Here is a 21,121-nt window from a genome sequence, read left to right as displayed (position 1 = left end):
ATGACAAATTATGTTCTTTGAACTTATTCTGATAACTTTAAATATGCAAGTGGTGAATGAATAAAATAGTTTTCCTTTTTTTTTTTAAATTATTCCTCTATATTCTTAACTCAAGGTTTTGTTGTCCACTATTTAAGTAGTAGCAAGGTTATTTCTGTATGAAAATCTAAAGGTTCATCATAATTTCATTTTGTCCTGGATAAAAGAAATTGCTGGTCTGTCATCCTTCCATTATTAGATAAATGTTCTTCCTGAAATTATGTGTCCACATAGACTTCCTGTAATAATACAGTATAATATAATTTCTTACCTATTTCACACAGCATCAGAATTCTAACAGGAATGTAAAGTTGTAGTAGTTCAGGTAGGGAACCCGAACCCAAAACGTAAGAAAGAAAAACGTTGTCAGTTATTTGGCTTAGGAGTGAATAAGTTTTAGGCATAAAATTACAGCAAATTATGCTGTCTATTAAAAAACAAAGCCCTACAGGTAAGTGAATTAATTCTTATATTATTAGTCATGGTTCTCCAGTTGCAGTGCAGATTCTGAGTGCTGTCAGCAAATACCAGTTTGATCTGGCTCAGTCATGGACACATGATCACATCTGGTTGAGCTGCTCAGAGCATGCTAGGATATATATGCTGACTTCATGCTTTTGTAATGGCTTTATGTTGACTTTGGCTGCAGGAGAACAGGCAGTGCTTGATTTGCTGTAATATCTGCTGGTATGAAGCTAATCTGTCAAAAGAATTTCAACTGATGTAGACTAATGGTGAATTTCTACTGAAGCAGCACTTTGCATCAAACAGCTCCTAGTTTTTCTTTTCCTTGATGGGGTGTGAAGAGCCTAAAGCTGGACTTGCTCATTAATTCACTATGTTTGTATTGACTTGCAATGAACTCTATACGGTGCATGCACAAAACTTTGCAACATATATTTGTCAAGCAGATATTTCAGGAAAAAATAAAAAGTTGAAGTAACTGAACATGTAACAGCAAATTCCATTTTCATCATCAGCTTAAATAGCATTTTGCTCTGGTCAAACTTGGTTGACAGCCTAATACAAGATGGATGGATGCATGGTTATAGAAGAGGTTTGAATCCGTGACTCTATTTTTATTTTAGAAATACTGCTGAAATGAACATTTTGTATATTAAAGTACTATTATGTTTTATCAAAACTCTTACATTTCCATTTATTTACAAGTTTTAAGTAATTTAATTTTCATGTGCCTTCTGCCCTCAGTTGCTGGTTTTACAAGGCACTGTCTTATAAAAGTTGATGGACAGTTACACATTTTGAGAACTGGAGCTTTAAGATTGACACAATTGAAAATACGTTTTCTTTGGAAACTAAAATGCTTAATAGGAGCTCTCTGTTTGCAAGGAATATAGGTTAGGAAACAGCAAATCACCATCACAGAGCTTTCAGAAAGTTTCTACTCTTCGTGGTTTTGTCTAAATATTCTTGGAGCAAAGAATTGCAAACTGTGTACAGCAGTCTACAGGTATTCAGATATTTATTCAGTGCTGGAAAAAATCTTGCAAAGAATCAGCTGATTGGAGAGTTGTATTCCAAAGTTATAGGTTTGTTAGAATCATCAATAACCAGTTTGAAAATAATGTACTTTCCTGATAATGTTAGTTTGGAACACTTTCATTTTATACTTCTTGTTATTTTTGTTGGGGTTTTTTGTTGCTCTTTTCAAAGTGCTTGAGTGATGTAGTTGAAGCAGTTTGTGGATTTTTCAGGCCACTGTATCCTTCTAGTTCAATCCCATATTTGGGAAATTTTTATCAGAATTGTTGAGCATTGGTCACACAGACTGATGCTGTCAGCTGCAGTTCTTAGTCTAGGCTGCTGCATCCATAGTTGTGCAGTCATATTTGCAAAGCCTGCAATGGGTGTATATGCTAAATACGCAGTTATCTCACCAAGCAGTCATGTGGCACAGGTGTGCCTAGTGTTTGCAAGGACCAGACAGCAGTCAACTAGTTTGTACACGTCACATCCTTGGAACAGACTGCTACTTTAGTCAGTTTGCCCTAGATTGTTACTGACTGACTGTGCTGTAGGCACCAGCTCACTTTTTATTTTGATACTGGCTTTTTAAAGATCAATGGAAAATGTGAAGATTAGACTTAAGGTACCTCTTAAATGATCATCTTTTAGCCTATGAGGAGTGTGAATATGGTCTTCTAATAAAATGCATGTAGGCAAGACATAAATATGAACATTAAAGTACTGATTATTTTTGGTTTTAAAAACCTTATTTCTTTCCCCGCCATGTCGTTCTCACAGCTCAACTCATCTCATTTGCTGCATTTCTCCACTCCAAGAATTTCAAGTCCCATCCTCCGCACCATGAGCCCTATAGCCTATCTATCCATCCACTCGGACCCTCTGAAAGAGGCTGGTTTACAAAGGAGTCAGTCAGCTGAGAGCCACTCCTCTTCCTCCCACCGCTCTGCTGGTCGTAGGCAGCTTCCTGTCATTCCCTGTGGCAACAGGTTCCCCCCTGTCATTCGCATCTCAAAAGCACAACTTCAGCAGGTGAATAAGCCTTGTCTTTGTAAGAGTGACTGCTGCTGTAGCAGCCATCTGCAAAGTTTAACATGTTCAGTTGCTCTGCACAGCACGGTAGTAGGCATGTGCTGGTCATACTGCTATACACAACATCCTAAAAAATGTTCTGAAATCAGGATGGATTCTGGTGAGGAATACTCTGAGGAGGATGTATTGTCCCACTTAGAGGTAAAATTGGAGAGAAGAATATTTAAAGAGCTGATATTGAAATGATCCAGAGTACCAAGCATGCCTGGATGTTCTGGGAAATAGATTTGCTTCCTCAGAGGGATTTTCTCTTGAAAAACTTAGGGTTATGAAATCTTGAAAACAAATATTTGCTTCTTTTAAAATTAAGATTAAAATCTCTCTTTTCTCAATGTACTCCTGTAATCAGTGTCTGGTGGATTTTGGATTGGGAACACATATTAAAATTTGGACTACATTAAATTACTTCAGTGTGAGAAAAAGAGATCTAGAGATGGTGAAATTGCTACTTTGGGAATGAACAAATAATGAATTGTTCCACTGCATTCAGTGGAACAGAAGCGAAGTTGGCAATTATGAGGGGTCACAGCTAATGGAAAATGTCACTAGAGAAAGGGAACTTTTCATCATTTTATATTCCCAGTTTCATTTCAGTGTGAAAAAGATGAAGGCTTAGAACCATGATTGAAGTTACCTGTAATTTGTGTATTAGTCACAACAATACTGAGACTTGCTGAGCAGCATGAGCTCGCATTGGCTGGTAAAGCAGTATGACAGCATTAATGCATAAGACCGTAACATATCATCATCATTTTACCATTAATGTTTGATTTGGTTTCTGTTTTGTTTCCTTCTATTTCCAGTGCATTTTTCAGTATAAATATTTCAATGTGAAAGACTTTATTTCTTTTTTCAGTGAAGCATGCACACAGGAATATTGATATTAAAAGTAATCCATCAGCATTAGCTTCTTTCAAACTTCCATAGGATCAGTGGTGAGTGATAACAAGGCAAAGTAAGTAGCTGATGTATTTAGGTGAGCGTTTTGTCTGCTAACTCAAAACCCATTGTTTTTCACTTGCAACTCGTGGCTGCTTTTTATTTGAATGTGTGTGTGTGTATATATATATAAAAGTCTGCCCTCAGTGTATAGAATCAGACAAACAGTAGCTCCCAGATGCTCATTATTGTGAACTTGGGATAGTAAACTACCACATGGTGACTGACATATTGATTAAGGAAGAGGACTTAAAAAAAAATAACTCACTAGAAGTTCAGCTTCAGTATTTTGCGGGATGAGTTTGCATCCCAGGCTGCAAGATCACCTAATTTATTATTGACAATTTCAATTTTCCAATCAATATGTATTGGGTATAATCAGCAAACCACTCTCAATACTCAGAGAAAGTGGGTTGGCACGAAGAGTGTTCTCTGGCTTCTTTAGTACCCCAGAAGTGAGTACAGCTGCAATATTAATAGAGGCTACAAAGTGATGTACTTCCTACCTGTGTGGAAAAGAATTGGTGGTGTGCCAGGTGCTGATACTGAATGGAGTGAGGATTATATATGTATCATTCTCAGTTTCTTCTTACTACCTGGTAAGTCGATTGCGGTGTTCCTTTTGAAGCTGTAATCTTGAAAGTCCTAACTGAGAATTTTACTTCCACTTCTTCAGTTGCTATGGAAACTACAAGCACATTCTTCTTAAATTCATTCTGACAATGAAGGCCTCTTGTATTTTATGGCTCACTGAAGAACTGAACTAGTATTGTGAGTCCTTTTCTGTAGTGAAGCGATATGTTAGGTACTTAGCAAGCTAGAAGGTCTAGCAGCATGAAAGGTGAATATGCATCTTGATAACCTGAAGCTTTTCTCCTGTTAAATATTAAAATAAAAATGTAATTCCATTGTATTATATATAAACATTTTCTTCTGAATATACTTTCAGTTATTTCTTGATGTTTGCAATTCGGTTCAAGATCTCTAACTATTGAATTGCAGGGGCCGAGGATCTGTTTTGTTGACTTTTAGTTTCACATACTAAACAATAAGAAATTATGCATTTGTTCCTGAAATTCCTGACTTTCTTCTCTGATGCATGATGAGTGAAGATTCAGGAACTATAACCTTTCTCTACTTTGGCATCAGGTTAGGGGAGTCATGAAATTTCTGTTTGCTCACTTGTGCAGAGAGGATGTAGGTCTACCTTTATTTGTTCAATGAAGGTAACTCCTCTTTGCCATGCAGATATTATGGAGCAGAATTGAAGGATTTGTTTCAACTGTCCTCAGTTATGCAACTGGGAGCATAAAGCAAGAGTCTGGCAGCATTAGAGATGACAAAAACCAGAATTAATTATTTGAGTGTATTTGAATCTGAAAGGTGAAGCTAGAATACTATTAAAATTGTTTTCCTCTGTAGCATGATCAAAATGTACAGCAAGTCCCATTGAAGCCTAACCTTTTCCATTCTTTCTGTGAGTTTTTCAGCTACATGAGTTCTCTGAACTCTGCTCATTTGAGGACTGCATAGAGTGTTGTGTGAGGTCAGTGGAAAAGATGATGTGGGTGTAGCAACTGTTGTCTGGGGCTCTGTATGAAGCAATTACTTAGGTAAACATGAATACCTCTTCTAGCCATGACAGCCATCTAGAATACTTCTGCTGCTATACAGTGAGATTCAGCCCTTAAACAAAGGTGAATTCCACTTTTGCATGTCATTCTGGCTTATTTTCATTTTTCTATGTCCTTAATGATACATGCACAAGTGGGCTGATCTTAGGATTTTATGGTTATTCGTTGTGTTAGAGAAGTCTAATATGTGTCTCTCAGGTTAACAATCAGGATTAGTTGGTGCTACTACAGGTGTTTTAAGTCTTAATCTTCTCAAGTTTCAACCTCATTGGAATGTTTTTTATTATTTTGTGGTTATATAATTGCATTATTAGTTACAAAATGGTCTGAGAAGATTTCAGAGAAGGGGTGGAAATTTAAGCCATCATATTCACATTTATAATCAAAATAGGAAATAATAAACTGATCTCAGTTGAAAAAATTACCTTAGTTTTTAAGCATCTCACTGGAATTCAGGGACCTGTGGAAGAATAAGGTAAGACTTCTTGACATGTTCAAGAGGTGTTTAGAGAAATAATTCATATCCTTTGTCATTGTCATTTTGGATATTTTAGGTAATAGAATACAAATAAATAAAAGCCCAAAGATGCTCCTCTCTTGTTAGTATTCCTTTAAAATTGTTTTTAATTTGTTAGTGGCTTTAACTAGAAGTTGTCATGTGCATAGGATTACTTTAGTACTCAGCTAGTTAAAACTCTGGGTAGCATTGTAGCTGTCTATTAAAAATGTCAACAATGGAGACAATTGTCCCAAATCCTCTTCAGAGTGTTGAGTTTCAAGAGATAGTATATTAGCAAATGTGTCCTGGAAGGAAAAGAGGGAACACCTGTCCTCTCTTCAGTGAGTGTTTTTCACTGCTGCTGTGGTGGAAGTTTGCTACTGCAAAAATGATTCTGATTTCAAGGTGCACAGAATTGTTATGCCCTACTGATGGAAACTGTATTGAGTCACATGAGGTTTAAGTTAAGTTTTTTCCTAAGAGGCTGCTGGTACCTTTTAACATTGAGTTTAAGGTAGAAATTTCAGTAAGCTAGTCCAGCTCATAGCTACTGTAACTGTTTCATACACAGCAGGTTTGATTGTGAAAAATGTGCAGAAGTTACACCATCTCATTCATGACAGGATAACTCTTCCATAAATCTTGGCCTGAGAATAAGTTGCTGTGGTGTGTTGCAGCCTTCACACACGGTGATTGGATAGTGTTATAATCTGCTTAGCACAGTGAGCTGTGAAGCAGCATTTTATATTCTATTCCCCACATTTTTTTTTTTTAGATTAATTGCCTACATCACGTTGTAATCTTTATTTCTCAGGTTCAGTGTTTTGCAAAATTGACCTAATTAGCCATGGAAATCTTGTGGAATAAGATTTTAATTAGTGTCAGTAAAAAAGAAAGTGTGCAGATATTTTTATGTTTATAATGTGGGGATTTAAAAAAAATTTACATATTGGACTATTTGTTTTGCAACAAATTATGTATTGAATAACCTTGAGATTTCTGGCTCCCTGAATTAGACTAAAAGATAATTTTAATTGGTGTATTTTGCATGTCTCAGGATCAGCTCTTCTCAGACTCCTCAATTACAACTTCTGTCTTGCAAGCTTTCACAAACAAAAGAGCAAAAGACTGTTTGTGGGACAACTAAGGATACAGGATTTAAAAAAATACTAGTTTATTAAAAAAAGTAAGGGATTCAGAGCACCCTCCATTCTTTTTACTTAGAATCTTATGTAGTATTTGCTTAGAATCCTGCGTAGTGCAAATACTTTACCCAAAGGAACCTTAGTATGATCATCTACAAGCTTCTTCCATTTCTTCAGAAACTGACTATTGAATCCAAGTTCTTCCAAATAAAAGCATTTGCATTCTCACTCAGAGCATGGAGATTGGAAATAGATGATCTTTAAGGTTCCTTCCAATCCAAAACATTCTGTGATCCAGATTGGAGGGGATTCAGTTCTGTAGAAGTTTTATTTTCTCGTTTATGTTCCCAAATTTTTAAAAAGTTGGCCTTGTTCTTTCGTTTCTCTCCTGAAGCTGAACCTGAAGTTGCAGTAGCTCTTGCATGAGAAGCACTGCTCTATGATTCCCCATTTAAATTTCTTACACATACCAGTGAAAAGTTGAGGCCAGCAGCATTACAGTTTAATCCTTGTTCTTTCAAAAGGCTGGTAAGAGGCTTGACCATCTGAGAAAATGAAGTTTTGTTTGTTAGTGAACACAAATCAAGAAAGTGATATATGTGATCAAAAAGCCATTTCTGAACCTGTGAATAACTCAATATTGCTGAATCTTTGATGATACTTAGTCATTCAGTATCCTTTTTTCCATTTGATGGGTTTCTTTCACAAATGGTTCCCCTGTTAGAGATTGTTCAACAAGCTTTCTCGTCTGTTTCTTGGATGTAAAGGTTAACTCTAGATTGGCCAACATAGGCCTGAAAGACTAGGAAGTTCTCTCCCCAGACTTAGCAAAGGATATGAAGTCTGTTGAAAAATGTAAATAAATAGTTGGCATGTGAGGCTGTGATGGTTTGGGAGTTACCCATGCCCCCACTCTTACGAAATCACTCAGACTAGACTCAGCCAAGATGGAAGTTAAAGAATGAAGCTTTGCAGCTTAGCACAATATACAAGCAGCTATTTACAATATATACAGCTATATGCAGACATACACAAATTAAAGGTAATACAACAACACAACAGCCCTCCCATAAACCAGAGTCCCCAGGAGGGGCTCCCAACCACCCTTCCACCTTTTTTCCACCCCTCTACTTTATCCCAGACTCTGCCTTATATGCAAGGTGAGTTTGGAGGATTGGCCAGGGGGGGTTAGAAAGCAGAAGGATTAGTTACACAGAAAGCAGGCCAGGGAGAAAAGTATAGGCACCCAGAGACACACACTGACTGTGTTATCTATGTTTATGGTCTTGTTTTTATACATGTCAGCAAGCCTATGAGCGAAGCAGACATCACCATTGTTTCCTTTTCACAGCCTATAATCTAATTTCTCTCACTAAAATATCCCAGCTATCCTTAAACTAGCGCAGAGGCAGGAACCACAAGGAAAGGAGAGTTTCCATGTAAAGACATTTGAGCAAAGGATGATGAAATGCAATTGCAGCATTCCTGGAAGTGAACCCACTTTCACTCAGTTCATAGTTGAGAATTTCGAAGCAATCTGGTGGTTTTTGTGTGACAGACCAAAACGTGTTCATCTGCCATATGAGAGCGAGTCTTTCAGTGTATGATACTTGGAGATGTTTTGCCTTATAGCAAGTTCAAATAAATGTATGGAAACCTGTGGAATAGCTGTTCTGTTCCCTAGACTGTTTTCCCTCCAGTTAAGGTCCAAAAAATGCATTAGATAATTTGGAGAGGTTCAAAATCAATTTTATAATATAGAAATAGTGTCTTTAATGCTAAAGGAAGTGTTCACTCTTCAGCTTTATGCCTGTGTTTTGTTTTTCATGTTTTGGTCTAGTAAACCCTTTATTATATCAGTTGAATGTTTGTGTTTCTTGGAGGTAAATGTGCACTCCTTGTGGTGGAGATTTTGTTACACTAGAGTATGAAGAAAATGTTTAAAAAAAAATAGCAAAGATTTCAATGCAGTTGTTACATTCTCACGGAAGATCCCAGCATATCTCCTTTGGTGTCTGTTCCCATTTCTTGTGTTGGACAGGTCTGTATTTTTAAGGTTTTGGTACCCAGTGTGAATACCACTGGAAATAGGCCACCACTCTTCTACCATCAGTGTATCATGTATCAAGTCTTCTATGTCCAAATCCAGACTCCAGCCTTGCACTTTCTGTTGAATGTTGCAACGTGAAACTATCAAATTTATGAGGCTAAAGAATACATGGCAAAAAGGAGCTGCACTCTCAGTCCCTGTAGAGAAAGACAGAAAGGTAGTCTCTTGGGTTTATTTGTTTATTTGTTTTTACTGTTTATACCAAATGCCTCAATCCAACATGTATAGACCAGAATCTAAGACTCTTCTTCAGATAAAAGTACATTTCTCCCTTGGACATGGAGGTAAAACTCCTGACTTCTGTGTGTTCTCTATCACCCTCTGACCTGTTGACTCTTGAATTTCTGTCTGTCCAGTGGTCTGACTTCAATGGGGAATGTGAGGAGCAACCCCATTCTGGTTTTGTCCATACTTGTTGGCACCTAGGGGGACGTGGGCTTAGGTCCCTTAGGTGGAGACGGACATGGATGCAGTCTTCCCACTTTCTGGACATGTGCTCTAACGATTAAACAATGTAGTAGAGATAGCACTTATTATAACCAGCTGATTTTCATAAGGATTCTTACTCAATGGGTTCTATAGGTTGTAGGAGTGACATAAGTGTTTCTCTTGGATTAGATCAACTAAGGGGTTTAGATACATGAATATTTATTTAGTTTGTAAATCACGTAATGACCTTAGGTAAGATGTCCTAACCAGGTTGTTTAGTTAAAACAAGGCATAAGTTTCTATAGGGAAGGTAATAGTTATAAAGTTGGGGTACTCAGAAAAGTTTGTGTGGACAAATATGTAGGTATTATGGGTATGGATGTATTTAATCAGATAAATAATCTTTCTTGCTGATTAAATTTAAGTCCATTCCTGAATCTGGACCTCACTGTGTTCTTTGTCTTCTGTACTTGTCTAAAAATATTGTGTATTTTTGAAAGATTTTATATACAACTTTTAGAATAAGACTATTCAAACTAAAGCAAAACATATAAAGATCTCATTTCCAGGAGGGGATTTGGCACTGAGTTTATGTTTTATTTTACCTGTTAACACATTTCTGGTTTGGAATGATAAGAGTTGATAGTTTTTTTTCTGATTATCTACTTGCAAATGATGAAGGTAGGTGTTATTAGAAGACTGTGATTCCTAGGAATCATTATATAATGTATCTTGAAGACATGGAATCAAACCTGCTATTTAAATAATGTTACCTGTATAACATTCCTGAGTTTCTCACCTTTTCCTTCTCTCATTTTCCAATGCAGGTAACAATACCCAGACCTTCAGTGGCATCCACACAGTCTGCTTCAGAGAGCTTTCCTTATGGCCACCAGCTAGAGAAAAGAGAGCAGGATGTTCATTCTATGGAACACACTGTGGAACTTTCCTTGCCAAAGGAAAGTTTGCCAGGTTTGGTTGTGACAGATGACACGTGTCCAGCTAGTGCCAGCAGACCAGATTTGGTTCTTAATATCAGCCAAGAGGTGCTTGACAGGGAAGGAGTTGTCAAAGAATGTGTCAATGTCCTGAATTGTGGCCCAAAAGACCTACCTGAACAATATAGTGAGATACAGGAAGTGAAAGAACTTGAAAACAGTCCTGTAGAGGAGGCTGAGGAAGAGAGACTTCCAGTGGTTTCTGAAGATGCCGTTGAAATGTTAAGCAAAGAACATAACTCTTCTTTGCCAGGAAACTCAAAATCTGCAGAAGAAGAACCTCTAATGAATACTGAAGCTGCTGAAGAATCAAAGCCAAGGCCTGTCTCTTTGGGACCAAATCAAGATGAGGCTTTGAAGTTGACAGCTCCTAAAACATCAGAATTTTCTCCCTCACGACTTACCAACTCTCATGTTAATAGGCAGGCAAGCAAAGTAGCACCACTTCAGGAAAATGGTTTTCATTCTAATAAGGAAGAAGTCCATATCCAAGACTTGAAATGCCACCAAGTGGCCCTTACTACTTTTTTGCACCAGGAGGACAAAAAAGAGAAAAGTACTCCCAAAAATGGAGAGTTACTGCACTGCATTTCAGAAAATGAGAATTCTCATCGATCCAGGAGGGACTTAGTTAGATCTCCTTTTGCATTCAGGCAGAGCCGAATCCCAGTTTTAGCACAAGAGATAGACTCAACATCAGAGTCCTCTTCTCCTGTTTCAGCAAAGGAAAAGCTTCTTCTGAAAAAGGCCCATCAGACAGACTTGGTCAGACTGCTTATGGAAAAAAAACAGCTCAAGTCTTTCCTTGGTGACCTCTCAAGTGCCTCTGATAAGTCATTGGAAGAAAAAGTGGCTGCTGCTACAGTACCATTTTCTGAGGATGATGTCTTGTCCTCAATTTCTAGACTGACACTGGACTCTCATTTCAGTAAACAGACAGAAGATAGCTCGTTATCTCCAAGCAGCCCTCAGACCAGAAAAAGCAAGATTCCAAGGCCAGTATCCTGGGCAACTACTGATCAAGTCGCCAGTTCAAATTCAGTTCAGTTCTTTCCACGGCCACCACCAGGAAAACCACCTGCTAGACCTGGGGTAGAAGCTAGGTAATGCAGAGAAAACAGAAATAGGTTTTAGGTTGAAAGTGGATTTGAGCTGGACTGCAGTTACTATGCTGCATGGAGTCCTGTAGAAGTTTCGTCTTATGCCTAATTTGGAAAAAAAAATGCTGAGCTCAGAGGAATCTTACATTGTTGGAGAATGAATGGGGGGAGGCTTATTACAGAAGAAAGAGCCTGCTTCACCATTAAACCTTATGCATAAATAGATGTGTATTCAATATTTTGAAACCTGTCACTCTATAACTAAATCTTTACACCTCTTTTTAAAGTGGGATCATGATTCTGGAGCTGTTGATTATTGACAAACCCAGAGAAGTCAATAGGATCTGTCATGTCCAGCCCCTTTGAAAGTTAAACTGCTGTAGACATGTTAAGTATTTGGGTTTGGAGACTCCCAATATCAGTACTGAATTAGTTAGGAACATTCAGATCATAGTTAAGTAAAAACAATTAGTTAGTTAAAGGAAAGCAGAGAGAATTTGCCGATTCTGTATACAGACAGCCACAACTTAATTTCTTCAGTGCCTGCATTACCAGGATAAGGGTAATTTTGATGCAGTGGAGAGAAATCCTCTGAAGGAAGTTGTAGTGTACCTTATCAGCCCTTAAAATTGTGTGTAGGAGTGTATTGATGGTGTGCAGGAATGGATGTACCACTTTGAAAGAGAGGTGATAGCAAAGGTGATGAATGCTGTGTTTCTGTATGAACTTTAGTGAATAGATGGGAACAGAAATAATCTTTCTTCATTTCTTCTTAAGGTTACGCAGATACAGAGTCCTAGGGAGTAGCAGCTCGGACTCAGATCTTATCTCTCGCCTGGCTCAAATCCTACAGAACGGATCTCAGAGACCAAGGAGCTCTACCCAGTGTAAGAGTCCAGGATCTCCACATAGCCCAAAAACACCACCCAAAAGCCCTGTCATCCCCCGACGCAGTCCTAGTGCCTCCCCTAGAAGCTCTTCTTTACCCCGTACTGCCAGTTCTTCTCCATCCCGGGCTGCAAGAACCCATCATGATCAGAGGAGTTCATCTCCACATCTTGGGAGGAGTAAATCACCTCCTAGCCATTCAGGCTCCTCATCATCTAGGAGATCCTGCCAACAAGAGCACTGCTGCAACAAACCAAGCAAGAATGGTCCAAAGGGATCTGGCAGTTCCTTCCACCATTCCCCAAACACTAAGAATTCCACAGGAAAGAGCAAATCAACCACTAAACTTAGCAGATAGGAACTGGGCCTTGACAGGTATAAAACCTCCTCCTAAATCTGATGCATGTTATGTCTGTGTACTGTGTGTTTAAAAAAAATCAAAAATTTAATATTAATAAAATGATGTTGAGTCTGTGCTTTTTAAAGAAAGTAAGCATCACAAACCATTCATGAGAAAGCATCCTGTGTAAATAGGCGGCCAGGCATTGCCTAAGAGCAGGCAGCAAGCAGATCTGTGAGAAGGGAAATAGGGCCCAGGATAAAAATGACTAGGTAGTCAAAGATGTGCAATGTTTTTAGAGTAAAAAATATATCTAAGATGGGCATTCTGAAAGGATACTTATTTCCATGTTTTAGTTTAGCTAGCTAAAAGATTTGGCCAAATTATTTAAGGGTTTACATGCTCAAGGAATATGTAGGAAAACCTGAAGCAGTTATTCACTAAATGGTATCACCACCTGGGAGATAAGTACTGCTCAAGCATGTCTTTTTAGGTTTTAAAAAGCACACACTGTAGAAGATGATAGCATTTCTAATTTGAAAGTCTTGAAGTTTTGAGCTGCACACATCTCCGAGTCACTCAGTGCTCATCTTGTCCTCTGTCTACCGTGGCACTGATTTTTTTACCTAAGGAAGTGTCATATAGCTTGCCTGCTCTTGAGACTGGTGCCATGTTAAAAGTTAAGATGTTTTCGTACCCATGTTCTTCAAAAATAATTCAGCACTAATTAGGATTTGATAAGCTAATTCTCAGTACACTTCTGCGGGAGTCATTGTGGGGTTCTTTAAACCCCATGCAGGAGAATTTAGGAAAGCATTCCTTCCTGGGCAATGAGAGAAAGGAGATGTCTGCTCTTCACTGAGTGTTGCAGATGTACTATAAATTGCAATGCAAGTTAGAAAATAAGTTATGAAACAGAAGTATCTTTTCTCCCTTAACTGGCTTTTGTTTTTCCATTAGTTTTGGACCACTTCATCCACAGACCATTACTGCACAGAGATGATTACTGACCAAGCTTTGCTTTTTTAGCCATTTGTTTTATAAGAATGTGAAAGATGAGACAAAGATGAGATTATCTGCCTTGTGACCTTGGTAGGTTTTAAGTGATGGAAGTATACTTAACTTTCTTATGACATCTGTGTAAGAATATTAGTCATCAAAACAAAACACACAGAAAGTGATCTGTGATTTTTTTTGTGTGTTGTGTTCTCCTTGTTCATTGCCCAAATGTGGTGAGCCTTTCTTGTGCTTTTTTTTTTTGTCAGCCAAGCTTTGTTGTCTGTCAGTAAAGTCCATGGTGTCTAATTCCTCCAACTTTGTTTGGGGGTTACTTAATAATCTCTTTTGCTTTACAGGATCTATGTAGGGAGTGTAATGGTACAGCACCTTTTGCAATATTCAGAACAGAACAATGGGTCAGAATAGTTGCGCACAAAAACGCAAGCCTGGGAGAGACGCAGGCAGCTCTCCCTTATTAAGTCTGTTGTGGGGATGCTGGATGCAGAGGAGACTTGTCAGTTACTGGTCTGCTTGCTGTAGTCGTATGCCTCTCCACCCAGCATCTGTGCTTTTTTCATTTAGCCTCTGCCAAATGAATACCTTTGGATTAAAAAGGGAATATTTTGTCTCCGAGCTAACACATTCTAATGCTGCATTAAAGCTGCCCTGGAGCTGCACTGAATTTCACTTGCTTTGTCAGATGATTTTGATTATTTTTATCTTCTTTCTTATTATGACTATGTATATTATTTCCCATGTGTAATGTAGCACAGTGTGGAACCTCAATTTCATTCAGGTTTCAAGCACTACAGATGAATGCAATAGGTAGGTTATACCTGCTTTTTCTGAAGAAACTGTACCATTGGAAAGTCCTATTCCTTTGTATTATACTGTATGATAGGTGCTATACCAATAGTTGCATGTCCTCATGGTAAATTATATAATATAAATATTTATATATATACATATATATATATATATGCTTATATAAACTCATTCTTCCTCATTTTTCATCTGTAATTTATGGACCACAGTTCCCTTTCTGTTAGTTCCTGAATACCTCTGGAATTATATCTTCTATTTCCCCCTGAAAATTCATGGAATGCAAAAAGTCTAATAACCTTTATACCTTGGTACAAGATTGAAGGACTTCTACTTTCTCAACCAGCCTCTTTTGTCTTGCAGCTTGTTTTTTTAATTTATGATTTTGTGTGTGCATTTGCATATGAAACAAGAACAGAGACTCAAAGGTATTGTTATTTTTATTACAAATAGGGCTTATGGTTACTAATTTTTATTTCATAATGTGAGTTCTTAATTGTTATGTATACTTGTCATACAGGGACAGTCAATGAATACTAGATGAATGTGACAACAACATCTTTCTCTTCTTGTTGTCCTTATGTTTCCTTACTGTACATTGTAAAAACAATTTCGTCCCATTGTGATATTTTTGCCCTAGGCACTGCTGGAATTGTGTTAAGGTGGTATGGCAGCCTCTGATTATTTCCTCCCCTTTCTCCCTTATTTCTGAAAAACATTTATTGTGGTCTTGTAATCTTATTCCTATGTTAACATGGTCAGTTTTGATAGGTACCACCTTTATGCATCCTTGCCTGAAATGCTGAAGCTGAGGTGTTTAATATTTGCTCTCTGTTGTAGCAGGATCCAGGAACAGGGTTGCTGTACAGGTGAGAAAGAATATAGCATCTGAGGATTTTTTATGCTGTCTTCAGAGTTTAAACTTGGCCATTGCTACACATTGCTGTGTAAAATAAATCATTGCTGTAGAAATTTACTTGTACTTGAACTACTTGCCAATGTAAAAATAGTAAACTATGCCAAAACAGAGGAAGAGATACTGCTTGTGACTGATGTTCAGAAAAAGGTAAAAGAACTGTGTATCCCCAGCTGCTTTTTGCTGTGGATTCAAACGGGGTCTAATGAGAAAGTCCTGAAGAAATGAATAGAGGAGTGATTGTGAATAAGTTACCTTGAACTAACAGCTCTTCTGTTTTTTATTGCTTGATGCCCTCTCCCAAAAAGTTTACAGAATTGCTTACTGTAGTCTAATGTAGCAGTCAGTTAGTGTGGTTAGGTAATAGTCAGCTGATCAACTCATACATAAATATTAGCTTAATATTTCTAGAGGGCTTGTATAATCATCAAAAACTCTGTAAGCTTCATATTTGAATATACAACTGACTGCATAAAAATGCCAATGTACATGTGTGTGGCCCTTGTGCAGGGTGTGAATGAATGGTTTATGAGGATTATCCACAACAAATTTTCAGGGACGGGGAAGACTTTTCTCCATTGTACAAAACAGTTACAGTCCTTCTGCATAGCACACAGCAGCCTACACAAATATATCAGCTGGGAAACAGTATAATCCTAGGAGCTGTTGCTTTTTTCCCTTCGAGCCTCCGTTTCTTTGGAGAGCAGCACACTGGAGCCATAACATGTAGCAGATGCAGATGCTGCACATGCATCTTCTCTTTATGGTGTTTCCTGTGTTGTGGCCAGCACTTTTTAGTGCTTTGCATTTTGTAAAAAAAATGAGGCATAAAACCTTTAAACTCAATTAGAAGTCAAAATGACTGAACATTTCACACAGACTTTTGTGCTACAGTGTTGCATGGTGTAATCAATCTACATTTCAACCTCAAAAATCTGTATTACTCTCATTATTGATTACAAATGCCAATTACTGCTTAAGTAAAAACCCTGTTAAAAGTAATAGAAGATGTGATACAGTAGAGCAGCACTGGCAGGCTATATGCTGTATGATGCTGGGCATGTATCTACTACTTCAGCAGGGTTGGCAAGCATAGCAAATTTCACTGCTCGAAGGCAGGAGCAATATGAGGTCTTAAGTGCTAGTTACACACAATGATTCAGAAGGCAAACCCCTGGGGAGTGACACAGGGCATTTGTTATAGCCACATCCTGTTTTGGGAAGTCTGGACATGTTCTTGCCTTGAAGTGTGCATGATTGAGATCAAGCTTTCTCGCATACCTCACTAAACATCCTTAATGTAAAGGGTAGGATCTGGTCCTATATCTTTTAAAATAGCTTGAAATATTTTTCATCTGAAATAGACTTGCAAGAGCTCTGTCATTTACAATTTGTAGTATTATGGTGTTAACTATAATTGGGAGAACACACAATTTTGATTTTATATATATAAATACACATTTGTATATAAGTGTATATATACACTGACAAGATTCTGTATATTATATAGAAACATACAGATACACATACATATGTGTGTATATACATATAGATAGGAACAGCCTCAGATATTGCATCTTGTTTACTGGAATTTGTTTGCCAGAGTGAGCTGAGGCCTGTTTTGCTTTGGTTTGCTCTGGTCTCTTCATCTACTGTAATTTCACTTTGCCCTAATTCTGATTCTGTGACTTTTCCATATTACAAGGCCTGATCCTATAGTCCTACTTGGGCAAAACAAGGGTCCCTTAAGTCCTTCTTACTGCAAAGTTATGCAATGTTTGACTATAATACATATAAAAAGTCTGTTTTTTCTCTTTGATGAGAATGTAGACAAAGCCAGGCTTATTGTACAGACTCTTTTCCTGTAGACAGAATTTTTCCATAATGGATTGGACTTTTTTGTGGAACATTTGGAGAGATAAAAACATTCTGGTAAGAGGAAAGTCATTATTCCAATTTCTTAAAAGGCTCTTGTGGCAAACTATGTTCTGTGCCTCCAAATTTTATATATTAAAAGAGAGAGGAATCTTCTGAAAAGGATTGAGAGAATGAGAGCTCAAACTCAAATTGGTTTCTCATCGATGTATGAGAAATATATTGAATGTAAAATATATTGATTGTAATTTTTTCATGCAGGACTGATCTTTTGAGGTGACAAGAGCCATGTCTGACTTGTCAGTTCTAGAGAGCAAGAGACTGCTTAGGTGTTTTAGGTGAACACCCTGATTCCCTTGTAGCATGTTCTCTGTGTTTCCACTGCACAGAGAGGTCAGGGGACTGTCAGCTATATAAATTAAAGCCCTGGGGCTTACCTGTGGTTTCTTTCATCAGCTCGTAAAAGCTTTGGATGCTTGTTCCTATTTGTGAATCTTGTGGAATGGGGCATAATGTTTTTATTCTACTACTTTTAGCTAATCATGTAGGCAGTAAACTGAAGGGGTTTGTTGGCTGTTTCACTTTTGGCTCCAATGTCATCGGTTGCAATTACTGCAATTTCCAGAAACCAGTAGTGATGGTAAATGGAAGCAGTGTTTAGTGTTTCAACTACATGCAATACATGGGCATAGGTCATACATTTCTTGGCTAATACATGCAAATTGCATAAACATGCACCTCACACAAGAATACCTCAACTGCCTGCTTGAAGCAAGTCTTCCTTTTGCCTACATATGACATTTGTAAAAGAGAAAATTATATAAATGTCAGCCTGAATTATATAATAATGGCCTGGAATTATCTTAAGATACTGTCACATGCCAAAAGAAAACCCAAAACTGTCCATTTCCCTATGGTTTTAATCATCAGGCTTTTAAATATTAACCTTTGAGGGGCTTGGCTGATATTAAAAAAAAAAGGAAAAGAAGTATGAGAGTGTGTTGAAGTCCAACCCATTCACTTGGCTGCTACTCTAACCATAGTGTTTGAACATGTAGACTGATTTGGCTCTCCATTTTTGTAACACATTGTCTCTTAACAGTGACAAACCCAAATGTTAGCATAGATCATTTACATATTTTGCTTCTGTTTTTTCTGTACTTTGGATCTTTGGGAATTCTTGCTGTTCTTGTGCGGGTGAAACTTTTCATTAGAATCAGTGTAGAGTCTTCTTTTGTTGAGGTTCCCTGTGTAGAGACTGAAGGAATACTCTCACTAAATACCATATTTGCATTCGATGTATTTTAACTTGGAAGTAGCTTATTTTATTTTATTATCACACAACATGCCTTTTGATCCCTGCTTTTCTGTAAAAATGCTGCTGAGAGCCAGCTTTGGCCAAGAGTACAGAGTGGTTTCTTCTGAAACAACAGCCCAAGTGAGATACTCATAAGAGGTCTTCATCATGCACAACTATCAGTGGGAATTCAGCTGGAATTAAATAATGTGAGTTACAGGTGTTTGTTCCTTTTGAGATTGCTTTATCTTTGATCTCTTAGAGGACCTACAGTAACAGCAGACCAGCTTGCTTCAGAAGATACAGTGTAATTAGTTTGGCCTGACTGACTTCAAATCCTTTTAAATTCCTATCTGCTGTGTGACAAGCAAGGTGAGAAATGTTTGACATGTCAGGTGGGATTTTTTTTGGCTAGTTCAGATCTTTTTCCTCTGACCAGTGATCTGGATTGGTTACCTGTTAGCCTTCTCTGCATCCTCTTTACTTAGCTAGAAAGCAAGATTTGAAATTCTTTCCCAGCTTATTTCTTTCCATAGTCAGGCCAGAGAAGAGTTTCAGGGCTTGTGCTAACAGATGCCAGTTTTCAGTGCTTTCCAATGAATATCCAAACTAGTCAATTAAGGAAATCACCAGCAATGCCTTCAGTACTGATTTTTTTGAAGCTGCCAACCATTGGCTGCTAATCTGAAATCTCTGGGCAATACCATAAAGTGTAAACAAGTCTGTGTATTAATTAAAAACACAACGTTGTCACCCCATAAGAAATTAAGTACTCAACAGTGTGCAGTGTGATAAAATTCAGTGGAAATTAGTTCCAATATTGTTACCATTGAGGAAGACAAATGCAGAGTCCTTCAAATTCTCAGTAATTGCAGTTCTCTTCCCCTCCTTGGAAATCTTCTAAGCCATTCTTTTACTTTTAAGTTTGCTCAGGCACCCAAGAACATAAAGAGTTAATGCCCTTGTAATGGTCATTTGTACATAAAGCTGTAATTATTTATTTTCTCATTTGTACCATATCAAGGCTTTGTACAATGTTTTAAGTTTTGTTTTCAAATTATTTTGTATTTTATTTTTATAAACTGGTTCTAAATAAAATATTCATTCAGCATGCAAAACTTCAATTCTCAGTTGTGTTTATATAGTGATTTAATTATTTTATGTAGCTTCAGTTGGTTTTCTGTAGTTTTTGCTATCTTTATAAAGGGAGAAAGTGCTTTGACAGTGTCTGTTAGTTCTACCACAACATGAGCCAGATGTTCATACTGCAAGTTGGGATGGTTGGATCAGTGGAAGTGTTACTGATTTTAGTGTTTTCATGTGTTGCATATCTATAATAATAGAAAAACTCAACAGGTCCAATCAGTAGCCTCCCTATTTGCTCTTATCCGTCCCGTCTGTATTCACACAAACACTAAGTGATTGCCACAGCTAGATCATGGCAATTTTAGTAAAAATATGATGGATTCTAGTCTTTTTGTTCTGAAGCGCCAACTACTGCTTTTCCCTCCTGCCTATTTCATTCAAAATTGGAATTTCTTTTTTATCAGAGGCCATGGTAATGGATTTCTTTGGGGCTGATCAGGGTGGCACATTTTGGTGGCAGATAGCAGTGAAATGAATGAATGGAAATTGTTCCTGAGCAGTTTGTGCTATGTGGAAGTGCAATGTTAAGCTACCAGTTGCCACCGTTTCTTCCAATAGCCTATCATTTCTCTTTCTAGTAAAGCTAGGTGAAAGTAGAGTGTAATACAGTATCACCACAATTTCCTTTTGTGGTTTATTTACCTGCATGTCTTACTACTTTTATGCTGCTTGCTCTGTGTAGCAGAAGGTGTTATGGGAAGTCCAGAAGAATTGGAGAAAATCCCTTGCATCTTTCTTGACATCGTCACTGTTATGCCACACATATAAGGCAAATTAAAAGCCAACTGTGCCCTTGTTTAAATTATTTGCACTATTTTCATTAAACTTCATGACCAGGTTATTAGCTTTTGTCATTTGTACAAATTGCTTCACTTGACAGGAAACAAACTGGCAATTAATCTGTTCAGTCCGAGAAAATTATGCTTTATCTTCTGTTAAGAATAGCTAGAATTTTATGGCATGCTTCTCCAGAAAGAACTACTGTTTGATCGCAGAAATTGTGCCTAAAGAAACAGCTGGATTAGCCTGAAGAAAATAACAAATCTGTGCCCCCTGTACTGACAAGAGTTAGCTTCCCTTGTTTAAAGTATTATGTGAATCCAGATAGCAGAAGACTGGATTTGATTTGGCTCCAGTATACATTAGCAGTAGAACCGACAGACTCTGGGAAAGGAGCAAAACTGGAACAAAAATGCTGTGGGAGATTAATGTTGAGGTCTGGTAGTTGCCTGACCACTGAAATGCTTTAATTCATACAGAAGATGCAACCTGCCCACTCTGCTCTTAGAATCCTGCTCCATTCCTCTACACTTGCACTGTAGCTGCTTCTTATTTAAGTCTGCACTCAAACATGAGACAGTGCTTGAG

At 37.7% G+C, this 21,121-nt stretch overlaps 1 protein-coding gene across 3 annotated transcripts in view; it reads left to right on the top strand.

Annotated features, from left to right (window-relative positions):
* The window catches only part of TTBK2 (tau tubulin kinase 2), a 95,895-nt gene extending 76,170 nt beyond the window's left edge, over window positions 1-19,725 (top strand). For 2 of the 3 annotated variants that reach the window (XM_064146567.1, XM_064146557.1), the window contains 2 exons: window positions 10,200-11,473; window positions 12,248-19,725. In XM_064146567.1, the coding sequence (XP_064002637.1) occupies window positions 10,200-11,473; window positions 12,248-12,716 (1,743 nt within the window). In that variant the 3' untranslated portion in view covers window positions 12,717-19,725. Of the gene's footprint in view, window positions 1-2,304; window positions 2,557-10,199; window positions 11,474-12,247 lie in introns of all 3 variants that reach the window. The other variant, XM_064146548.1, reaches the window with a different exon arrangement.
* The last annotated feature ends 1,396 nt before the right edge of the window (window positions 19,726-21,121 follow it).

This window comes from Pogoniulus pusillus, chromosome 1, assembly GCF_015220805.1.
Source record: "Pogoniulus pusillus isolate bPogPus1 chromosome 1, bPogPus1.pri, whole genome shotgun sequence".
NCBI classification, from domain to species: Eukaryota; Metazoa; Chordata; class Aves; order Piciformes; family Lybiidae; genus Pogoniulus; species Pogoniulus pusillus.
The sequence above is the reverse complement of the archived record's forward strand: the minus strand, read 5'-3'. Positions and strand labels throughout refer to the sequence as shown.